Genomic DNA, 12385 nt, shown 5'->3' on the forward strand with positions numbered 1-12385 from the left:
GTATTGCCTGGGGACAACCAGAAGCATGGTTTTGGCTGCAGCTCCTCCAAATGAAGTGTTAGCCTTCACTTGTTTATGGGAAGGGTCCACTGGAGGGTTTCTCATATTTTCTAGCACAGCTGCATGTATTCACACTCTTTGATTCATCTGTCCTAACACTTAGCTTCAACACTTTCAACAGCCAAGTTTGTTTTTAATGCAGTTATTTTCCTGATGGAAGTAGATTTGAGATTGATTATGTACATAAGCTGGAATGCTATAGCAGTTGTGGTACCCTTTTATCAGCTGCAGCTAAAGCGAGATATTTGATCATAGTGTGATGGAATAAATTAAGATACTAAAAACTGTGCTAACAGCTTGTTTCCAGTAAAGGTCCCCTTTGGCTAGTACCAGCAAATGGAACTGATGCTGGCAGCAAGGAACTGCTGTTATCTACGGGTCTCGGCAATTTAGGATACAGAGATGATCAGCAGCTACTTACTGCCTCCCAACTATAGTTTTGTCCACAAAGGCAGTGCACAAAAATCTTACTCTATGATTAGTCAGAGCCATTAAAAAATTTTTAAAAAACTAGAACCCAAACTCGCAAGGGTATTTAGGTGTCTAACTCACTCCTAAAAAAAAGCTAGCAATAGTAAAGGTAATTTTTTAGTTGTTAGGCATCAAAACATTGTCTACAACATTTTCTAGATGTAAAGAAAGTACGTTACTGTCTGTGCTGCTTCCTAATAAATTGTCAATTCCATCTTCAGACTAGCTCCAAGTCTAAAAAAATCCCATGTAATTTTCTTTCCCTTAAGTAATGAACAAGCAGGGGAAATAAAAAATTCAATATATTTTGCTGTTTGATGAGAGGTATCAAGGCAAGACTAGCACTTGCTTTGAGGTTATAACTGAGTCTTCAGTGAATTAACTTAGTAGAACTTTGTTCCCTGAGTTTCTTAACTGAAGAATACCCTTTGCAGCAATGACATGCCATGCAAATTCATTGTTTTAACTGAGCAGTTAATTGATTTATAGAGTGTCTGTGCAGGCTTTTACCGTAGTTCGCTTAGGCTTCCCCAAAGTACCTTGCTTTTATCCCAAGTGATTAAAATAATCAAAGCTGTTACTTTATCTTCTGAACATTTGGCAGGAGAGATTATCAAGTTCATTTCTGAGCTCCTGACAAAACCCGCTCTCGCGTCAGGAAGATGGAGAGGTGGTATTTTTCCACCGCAAGCCACACACGCCGTGCACGTGTGATTGCGTTAGAGCACGCAGGGGAGCTGGCGCGGCGGCGGGGGAAGGTGCGCTGAGCTCCGCTCGCCGGCATCGCGCCGCTGCGCTGCCTTTTCACTGCAGGCTGCTGCTGTCCTGCCTCCACCTGCCTCCCGCGCATGATACGCACTGGCAAGGAGATCAGGCAAATGGAGCCAGCGCGCAAGAAGGCTTCGGGGCGAGGTGACAGACTGCCGACAGACTTCGCGTTGTAACCATATGGAAGAACATTTTTAACACCGCAGATCATAGCAAAGAGCTAAGACGTGGGGGCGCAGCCGAGCCCTGCCTGCTGTCCGGGGCGCTCGGGGCAGCGAGCGCTGCTCTCCGGCGCAGAGAAGCGCGAGCGGCGAGGGAAGCTGCGCCTCGGCGCCCGGCGGGCCGGACCCCAGCGCCGCAGCACGAGGGCGGGCGCGGCCGCGGCCGCGGGACGGCGCGGAGCTGCCGGCGGCTCCGCGGGCGCGGCGCGGAGGCTCCACCCACGGCTCTCGGGGCCGCCCAATAAAGGCAGGTGCGGGCGGGCGGCAGCCCCACCGCGGAGCATCCGCCGGCGCGCAGAGTCCTGCGACGCGGCCGTCCCGTCCAGGCGCGCAGAGCCCCGCGGCGCGTCTGGGCTGCTGCGGGAAGGGGCCGTGGGAGTTGCGAGGCCGGGCGATGGGGCCGGCTCCCTGCTTGGGGCTGCTCCTGGGGCTGCTGGCCCTGCTGCCGGCGGCGCTGGGGCAGCGGAGCTCGGGCAGCCCTGTAAATAGCAGCCAGCCTCAGAGCTTCGCCATCGTCTCTTTCAAGTGGAATCACGTCAAGGACCCTTATGTCATTATACTCTGGATACTGGTGGCCAGCTTGGCCAAAATCGGTGAGTCCGGAGTTATATCTTAATACATATGTTCTCTCCTTTCCCCTCCCTGCCTCCCCTTCTCCCACCTCACGTAAATGAAGAGAGCTTATCGTGAGTCCACTGACCCGTTTTCAGGGGTTTTACTGTACTCTGTCCTGATTTCATAATACTGCCCTCCACTGTGCTTAGCAGGGTGGGTTTTTTTTTTTTTTTTTTTTTTTTTTTTTTTCCTCCTCCCTCTCCACCTGCCCCTGAGGGTTACCTGGTTCATCTTCAGTGCTTGGAACTGCAACTTCTCTGCCTGGCTTCTTGCAAACCCTCATGTTCCCTAAAACTTTGCCTTGCTCTTGCTGTTGGGAAAGGCTTCCTACAGGAGTGAAATGGAGATTGCACCCTGCTGCTTATACAGTTATGTCTGCTCTAGCTTATAATATGCTGTCCTCCTGGTTATGATTGGTAGTTACATTAGCTAACACTCTCACAAATAAACACTGGAAGCAACACTTACACAAACTTAGCATTCTCTGTTCTGCTGTGCATTGCTTGAAAGAGAACAAGAAAACAGAGCTTGTAGAGAACAAGAAAACAGTTTGTAGAGAATGTAGTAGGTTTTATCAGTCCATAGAACGCAGCTGACAACATACAGACTTTAGAGCACACAGAATTTAAGTCAAGAAAATAAAATGAGTGAAAAGCAAGGACTTAGCAACTGGAGTATGAGTAAACTTGTATGTGTAAACTTATGTATGCTCTAACTTCTGTGTTCTGAAGCCCAAGACTTTGCCAAAAGCAATCTTATATTGATAATGCCCTCTAAGTTGGGACAGATTTTGAAGGCCTCTTAACTGAAAATCATGCAAATGCTTTTCTGTACTTATATTGATAACACTATCTGGAGATAACAGAATCGCCCTCCATAGACCTTGTTTGCATGTCACACAATCAGTGATGTAAATAGACCATGTATACCTGTGCTGTCCAATGCACAAGCTAAATGCAATAAGGTTTGAATGGAAAGTGTTGTCTCCAAATACAAATAAACACTAATAAAATGATTTAAAAGTTATTAACAGATGATCTTGTAAAACTTGGTGGGATTCTTCTCCCCTCAATACCAGCATCTTGGGCTTCAGTTGTTTACCTGTCCATAAATAACTTTCATATCTCTATCTGGTTCACTGCAGGACTACACTTCATAAATACTTTATGTTCAGATAGTTAATGAATTGAGATTATAGAAAAAATGTAATTTTGATTTAACTTACTTATTGATGGGCTATATCAACTAGAAAGATGGGAAGAGCAAATGCAGGAAAAAGTGCCTGTGTCCCTATAAACTTGTTCTAAAACAGTTTTCTAGGTTGAATATCTTGAGATATTCTTCTAAGTTAATATTTGGCTTTGTGTTATTAAGGATTGACTGTTTTGTATATGTGCCACTGCTGTACAGAGTAATATTTGTGCTGCATAGCTGTATCAGTGCTGTGTCAGAAACACTGTACAGCTAATAGTGGGATTGTCCTGTATTTAAATTGTAATGGCCTGGATTAAGATGAGCCTGGATTAAGATGAGCTGTTTTTACCATGAAGTACTCAGTATACCTATGAACTCTTGATAAAGTACTAAGTGTTCTTGGATTTTGTGCAGCATTACTTCAGAACAAAAGTAAGAAGTTTGGGAACTGAATGTCACTGGTTCTATTTTTAAATTATTTGCGCTCCTTTCACAGCTACACAGTGTGTCACCTACTGGTAGACAGCATCTACCTTTTTCTGCATGAGTTTTCTTCCCCAAAGCTCTCAAACTTCATTCTCTTCTCTCTCCACACTTGTAATTGTAATGCCATAATCTGCTGGCTGTAGTCTCTGAAGAAGCAATGGACAACTGCTGTGCTCCTCTAAGAGCCTATGAATCTCCCTGGTCTCCCCACTAGCCACAAATAAAATACAGATAAGCTGTAGAACTTGCTGTTCAACAGCTGGTTGAAGCAGAAAGCATGGAAGGGTCCATACAACCCAACAGGAAAGGTCACCGAAGGACAAGGAAGCCTATCAGCCTCCTACCAGCTGGGGTGTGTCAAAGGCCCTGGAAAGTAGACCAGAAACAGATTAGAAGGTTTTGAAGAGGAAAAATTCCAAGACCAAGAAGATCATTTCCAAAAGCAGACGTAAAAGAGCTGAGGAAGAAAACAGAACATCTGCCCCTGTGAAAACAGCAGAGTTAAACCATAGCCTTTGCTGTCTGTTGTTCAGTAGGATGATGAACAGTTCTCACATTCAGGTTTGCCTCTTGACAGCTACAGTGGATGATAGAGATCTTACTGGTGGATAGGTTTTGATGGCAATTGGGCTATCAAAGAGTATTCTGGGAATTGCAGCAACTTGACCTATTATTGAAAGCTTGGGATGAAAATTGTACAAGATCTTATATCTTTTTGCTTTGGAAAAATCTTAGTTTTTATTTGTTTGATAAAACTGATTAATTTCCATATTTTATATGGGTTGGAGGAGGGTGCATTTAATAGGGGATTCATGTGGCTCTACTGAGACTTGATATTCCTGTTATGTACGTATAGAATACAAATTAGTCCTGACATAGTGTTTTGTAACAAATCATTGCTTATGAAATTTTCTAAGCATCTGAACTGCACAAAGAAGCACCTAGTGTTTTGGGCTTTGTGGAAAAGCAGCCTCTCTCTCTCTCTCTCTCTCTCTCTCTCTCTCGGGGGGAAGGATACTTATTTCTTGGGGGCAAGTCTAAGTATTGCTACAAATAAAACTGTGGAAGACTCTTCATACAGCTGACTTTCATGCACTACAGGAAAATGATTAATTTGTCTTATTCTAGTATGAAACTTTTGATGCCTCTCAGGGTACTATTTATGTATTGGAACATTTCAAAGAGGATCAAATCAGTTACAACTCTTTATTCTAAGGTACAGAGTGTTCCACTTGGGCTAATGATCTTTATTTCCGCTTTTGATAGGCTCTCTTATCACTACAAATGAGTGTCCTTATGGGATAAGGCCAATAAACTACTCACATGTGTAAAGCTAATCCTTAAAAACATCTTATCTTCATGAAGAAGGTACATGAGGTACACCTGTGAAACACTTCTAGTGGACTTCAAGAGTCCACTTCCTTATACTCCACTCTTCCAAAAGGAAGAAGCAATATCAATGAAAAACATATGCGTGCATGCACATGCACAATGTATTTTGTATGAATACATACAGATAAATACTTAGCTAAACTAAGTTACACTAGGAAAAGCCCTAATGTACAAGTAAATACTATGTTGATAAGGGATGTAACACTTTTATTCAACATACTTGCACTGTATATTCCTGACTTCTTAATTAAAGACATGTGCATACTGACCAGCATTACACATACTTTCTAAGCTCACTTCACCATGTTCTCCTCCTCTGTCTTGAATAGAGCACATCTTGAAAATAACCTCCTAATAAACAGGAATGTAGGCAACAAACACATCAAGAGATGAGTTTACTATAGCATAAGCCAGAAGTAGATGGGATCAAAAAACAACTTTGTAAACATATAGAAGGAAAGGAATAACAAGCTCAAGAGAAGAGGGGAAAAAATAGATAAATTGTTTCATTTTACAAGTTTTTTTTTGAAGACACTGGCTATTGCCTAAAATGATATGTTTTTTACTGGGGGGGGGTTCACTGTATGCTATTTTATTTGCTCAAAATACTAGGAGGGAGAGAGATTGTACTTGTATTTTTCATTGTGTACTAAGCTGGGGAACTTGCTGTAAAATTCCTGTGATTTGCACCCTTTTGTGTACAACAGTGTTTTTCATTAGGATAGTTAATTGCTTATCCTACAATAATAATAAAAGTACAGAACACCTTGGGTTTTTTTTTTTTTTTTTTTTTTTGTTTGTTTGTTTTTGTTTTTTGTTTGTTTGTTTCCCCCCAGTGGTAACATGGTAATATAATGAGCCTCACTGTCACCTGTTACGTTACCTACCTGAAGTCTGAATAGTAAAACTTGCCTTTACCTCTGTCATCTTACCTATTAACCTTGTGCTTTACTGATCTACCCAGGGAAGGTCTCTTCTCTGGAAAGTTTTACCAGTGTAATTGTTCCAGTATGACCAGATTGGCTAGATTATGTTAACTGCTGCTGTTAAAAAGGTCATCCCACTTTTCCATTCTTTGTCTGTCTGTCCCATGTTTGCACCAATACTGGTACCCATTTGAGAGAGAAAGTGGCCAACCCCACCTTCCCTCCACACCACTAGCACCTACTCTTTATTTTCAAGGTAGTGTTTCTGCCCATTTAGCTCCCTGAATTTGCTAAATGTGGTCAGATAAGCATTGTAGATGGTGCAAAATAAACAGAGTGGGCAGCTATGGACAGGAATGGGAAAGGGTATGCTGCCCTTTCGTTATCTAATTCAAACCTCTTTGCTGATTCCTTTTGTTAGTATAATTTATGCTTCATCTAGGAATGTCACAAAAGCTTTATTTACGTCTGCATAGTTACCCTTAAACTCTGAAGTCTGTTATATAAACTTAGAAGTAGTAGAGAAATTTGAATGCAGGGCAGCTGATAAATCCATCTTCAGAAATGCCAGTCCTTCAGAGGAGAAGTGGGGAGGTGGGATTCAATAATAATGATCACTGTGGAGAAGGCTCTCAATGATATTTCAGAAAGGTGCTATCCGATGGACTTGTTGAATCCATCATCCCCAATATGTCATAAAATGCATCCTATCTCTAAGCTTATAGAGATAGGAGTGCCTCTTTTGAATCAGTAGCATGAGTTCTATCAGTTTCTTTTACTGAAATCCCAGCCGCAAGCTACCCTAAAATCAAGGTAATTATTATGCCTATAAATAAATTGACTTGAATGTAAGTCTTTATCAAATTTATTTTCATCATGTCAGTTTTCCTTTGGTTCCCCAGCTCTCGAAACACTTAGATCCTATGACCTGAGAAGTTCCAAGTCTCTTATAAATGTTCTAATTCCTACATATGCAGGATTCTTTATATTGTCTAGAACTATTCTGAGAGCTGATACATATTTAGAGAAGGGAGCTTTTCAGATGGAGGATTTTGTTAACACCAACGCTGCTGTGGAGAATTTTAAGCATGTTAGGGATGGGCTAGCGAAGAAGCTGTGAAATGCAGGACTAACAACCCTCCCAATTTAGACCCCTGGGCAATATCTTTTTTAAAGAAATCATTACCCCTTGCTCCAAAGCAAACTGTCAAAACAAAAGCCTGTTTCACTCCAGGCATTTTAGTAGAAGTGAAAATAGTCAATTACTCAGAGGAAAAAAAAAAAAAATTAAGAATGTTCTGTTGGCCATTCTGTTTGTCCCTTATCAGTAAATAATACGTATAGGAAGAAATGTTGAAGGATGCTTAGCAGAACTTTATGGGAAATGTTTAACTGAAAAGGGTGTGAGAGTCTCAGATGGTGAGGATACTACCAAGCCTGCAAAGTGAAAGGATGAAGTGCCAGCCTTGTCACGACTGTAGTGCCCGTAAAGTGCTGTTTTCATTAGCACCAAGTGATAAAGTGAAAAATGACTCTGCACTGTGACTAGTAAGACTGGTCTTGGTAACCTTCCCCCATAACCTAAACCCTAGCCTAAGGGAAGATACTTGATAAAGAGAAATGTCTTGTACTGTATTTCTTGCTTTATTGTTTCAGAAGTGATAAGGACTTGGACATTTTTTTTTTCATGGATCTCAGGGGAAGCTGGGATGGGTTGGCATTTATAAAGGAGGCACCTACATTTCCTTCCTTCCTGGATATATCTCTTTATTATCTCTCTTACGGTAGCAAAGCAATTACATAAAAATGCTATCCATTTGTGTTGGCGACTGTATTATATAACTGAGGTATCTTCATGTTGGTAAGACACTGTATTTCCTCTTGTAGAATGCTGTTGAGAATACCTTAAAGCTGGCAATATTAAGTAGAGTATGATCTCTGCCTTCTGGGGAATTAACTTACGTACATGTTGTAGACAACCAAAAAGCAGGTTTCCAACATGGAGTAATAGCTTAGCATTTCCAGTTCTAGGCACAACAGTGTAAGCTGTGTCTTTATTAAATTTACAATCTATAAATGGATGTTGTTTCTGCATTTTGTTTCCATTTTACTCTTATATGCCCCTCGTCCTTTCCCTGTCCTTCTTGCCTCCCTGAAACACATGCTTCTCTTCTCTCCTTCCCCTCCCCCAAGTCCTGCGAGTCGCAAGTCTTAATTATTTAGAGTAAGGAAGAAGATATCAGGACAGTATAATTCTACAAGATTCGGATTACATCCCCTGGTGAACAGCAAATATACAATGGCAACTTGTGTGAATTACATAAGAAAACAATGGCATTTTGAGAATGGCCCTGAGTTGAATACACGGCAGGCATGCATACCTAAGAGAGGATCTCTGCCATCAATTACTCGCAGGCACCTGTGTGCAAAGTGCTCGGCGTTCTCTGTAGAACAATGCGATCCTTTTAATATTGTAGTTGTAGGGTTGTTGAAAACATTGATTTACTGTTTTCAGAACTAAAGCCTCTTATTACTAAGAGCAATCTACAAAACCCCAAATTTATTGAGAGTCTCTCATGTGGTAATGCAGCAGACCACAGGCTGACAAGTTCTAGGCACAACCAGGGTACACCACTTCTGCAGCAGAAAGGCTTAGCAAGGACTCCTTTGGTTTTGTGGAATATTGAGTGGTAGAGAGTTGTAGTAGGGATGTCAGTATTGAAAATCATGATTCATTATTTGGACCCAGCTGTAACAAAGTCCAATTTCCAGTGATTTTGGCTCTTGTCACTGGATGTCTATCAAAAGTCAGTGAGTTTCACCATCAGCTTACTTAAAGAAATGCTTTGAGTTCAAAACTCCTTTCCTCTCTATTTGCCATGTTTTAATTGCTCTGAAGTGGTAACTTCAGAAATGGACTGATGACTGTTTTTCTGTAGCCTCTGTATAGCCCATTCTCTTTCAAGATGAAATGCCATGTCCAAATACTTAGAAGAACATTTCTTAACTGAATATTCTTTGTTTACTTTTAGTGCAAGTAAACTAATGTCCCAAGGGACTAAGGGCTCTCATTATTCTTTAACTTGCTACCAAGTGGAATCCATTTACAATTATAGACTATTAAAAACAGTCTTTGTAAACTGGAAAGTATGGCTGGCTGGCTGAACTGTGTTATAATATTTTGATTCCTTTTATAAAAGAGTTTACAAACCATTCACCTCTATGAAAAGGGTGAGGTGATACCCAGTTGGCTGCAATGTAAAGCACTGTAAAGTCATAAATACTGAAACTGCAGGCTGACAAGGAAGAGCCAGGATGGAATGCAAGACCTCAGGTGGAAACATTTTTAATTAAGGCACGAATAGTTAATGACTGCTCATGGAAGAAGAAAACTGAAAGATGTTCTGAAAGGTCTAAGCAAAAGCAGGGTTTTAAAGTGGGTAGATCTGGGGAGGTTTCTCTTTTCAATAACTGAAAGTAAAAGAAGTCATTTTGGATTTACTAATACATGCCTAGGTGAGTTCTGCATTTATTTATTAAAGGGAAAAATGTCTTGCCCTTTTGCCAATCCCAAATACTAGAACTGAAGAAACAAAAATTCCCAAGTAGATTATGTGCTGGTTTTAGAAATCATTTGGTTATATTTTTAAACATTTTCTCTGCATCTACTACATTTTTTAAAAAATGAAAAGAGGATCACAGAATCTGTAAGGTTGGAAGGCACCTCTGGAGATCATGTAGTCCAACCCCCCTGTTCAAGCAGAGTCACCTAGAGCATGTTAGACAGGGTTGCATCCAGGCGGGCTTTGAATATCTCCAGAGAAGGAGACTCCACAACCTCTCTAGGCAACCTATTTCATGTTGCTTATAGAAGCTTTATGGATTTACTTCCTTCAAAAAGTTGGCTTTTGAAGACTTTGTATGAAATATTCAGAGACCTATAAATTCTTGAGCCAGTAAAATTTTACTGGTGCTTATGAAAATTTCCCAAGTGTAAACAGATTGTAAACTACTGCAGCAACTTATCTAAACACAGTTTTGTTTTTATGTCACGTACTTTGTCACAGTTAAAACATTGCAACTCCTTCATTGACATGGATATTGTTATATTGGGTCAGTTGTATAATGATATTCAGGGACAAGATGACATAGGTTGGTATAAGATGGATTTATGTTAATATAAGTACATTAATACTAACACATGTACTGGAGGTATAATTGTAATGTGATGATTTAATATATGTAATAACCAAAAATAAGTGCAGTATGGATGTATTACAATTAAATACTTCTACTGCAGCGGTGTAGCAATACTGCTAGAAATCTGTAGGTAGATTTTCAAGCCTCAACAGCTTAGATGTACATTCACTTAACTTTTATTTAGTTGTTTAACTGCATTCATGGCAGATTGAATGAAATGAAATGGTGTTTGAATGCTTCCTCTTCTGTTTCATTGCATAGAGAGTTAGTCTAAATTACTGTAGGACCCGTTTTGAATTAAGTTGCCAGCTTTAGCCCTGAAGCAGTTAAGATCCTCACACGTGCCATTCTGTTGTCTTAGTTTTGGGGACAACTTTGGGACAGTAGTGGGACTGGGAAAAAGTAACCTTTCAAACTGGGTCAGCCAGTGAGAAGTGACTGTGTTTAATGCTTAAATCCCTGCTCCCATGGTGTAACTGTCCCAGAAGCTGAGGGCTGGGAAGGAAGAATACAGGAATAGTCTCCTGTGACATAGACATCTAGTTCAGTAATATTTTTACTGGGCACTGGGTCTGCTTTAGAGCCAGACCTGCAGAACCTGGTCTCTGGATTGGCAGTGTCCATAGGAGTAAGGAACTTTATCTGCACTGTACATGGTCAAAGAAAGCAACACTTCTGCTGCCTCTCTTGATGGAACTAGTGTACTTTGATTAAGTGGAGAATGCTAACATACAGAAGGGAGGGGACTATATGGTGTTAATACTGGGCCATGCCATCGTGAGTTAAAGAAAGGAATGACAAGATGCCAGGAAAAAGTTCAACTCTCCTCTAACCCAGACTTTTTCTGATCAGAATGGCTCCTATTTGCTTTCACTGGTTTGGATAAGCTGTCGCCCACTCTTCTGCCTTCTGCTAACTGATACAGTGCAAGGTCCACCTCTTGTTTCAATTAAATTAAATCATTCTCTGTGATGAACTGATGTTCCAAGGAATAGTATTACTTAACTAGAATGTCTAGTAGTGAGGACTATTAACTGGTAGTGCCAAATTCAAGCTGTATGTAGCTAATTCAGCAGGAACATGTGCAAACCTGGAGGTGCTGGATGTGCTGTTCCCTAATTCTTGCAAAACATGGTGATAGATCTGCTCCACATTCCTCTTCTGCTTACAACTGCATAGCAGAAAGCACACTTCTGCAGCCCTTCTCTGAATGAAGTAGGTGTTATTTCTGGGTCTTTCACTTGCTTCAATTGCAACGCTGGTACTTTTTTTTATCCCAGCTCAGCTTCCCCATTTATAACAGGATTTTCTCAGGAAGCCTCCCATGGTCCTCCTACAGAAAAGCAAAACAAAACTCAGGCAGAACTATGCGGTGTCATCATTACAGTCCTTTCCTCCCCTTCAGGAAAGACTAGGAAATCTCTGAGTCCTTGGCAGTTATGATCATGGTGGTCTCCTGTCACTTTCTTGTATGATACTCATTTATCTCCCATCTTTGTTTCACTTCAAAATGGATGGTGGAAGATTGTACTTTAGCTAAGATGGCATTTCCCCTTTCAGACTGGTATTATTTCAGGGTACATTTTTGGAGGGTATTTGAGCTCTGTTATCTATTTAGATTAGTTGAAGTGGATGATCATTAGTGAAGGATAGAGTACTCTTTTTTTTCCTAAGCAGAAATATTCCATAAATACTATGTTTATTTTCATGCATTACTGTAATATTTTCTACCATAATAGTTGCCATGTGGAAGTGCAATCAATAGATACATTTATAGGTAAACAACTAATTTAAGTTGCATGCACAGTTTTTCAACCATGATGAGCTGAGTAAGACAGTCCACATTCAAATAAAAAACAGTTTTGTATTGATCAGTGTATTGATCAATAAGGGAAAAAAGATTAAAAAGTAGGACAAAAAAGAGAGAAAGGACAGGAAGGAAGAGACAAATGAGGGTGTTATTATATATATTGCATAGAAATTATATAATTAGATTGTGAGGGAAAAAGGAAAGAGACTAGAAAGTAATGGTTCCATGGACATCTTAACATT

General features: G+C 40.5%; 1 protein-coding gene across 1 annotated transcript in view; it reads left to right on the plus strand.

Moving 5' to 3' along the window:
• The first annotated feature begins 1914 nt into the window (after positions 1 to 1914).
• Positions 1915 to 12385, plus strand: part of SLC9A3 (solute carrier family 9 member A3) — a 54750-nt gene continuing 44279 nt past the window's right edge. Inside the window, exon 1 of the mRNA XM_062568501.1 lies at positions 1915 to 2113. Coding sequence (XP_062424485.1) covers positions 1915 to 2113 — 199 coding nt within the window. The remainder of the gene's footprint in view (positions 2114 to 12385) is intronic.

Source organism: Rhea pennata, chromosome 2 (genome assembly GCF_028389875.1).
Source record: "Rhea pennata isolate bPtePen1 chromosome 2, bPtePen1.pri, whole genome shotgun sequence".
NCBI classification, from domain to species: Eukaryota; Metazoa; Chordata; class Aves; order Rheiformes; family Rheidae; genus Rhea; species Rhea pennata.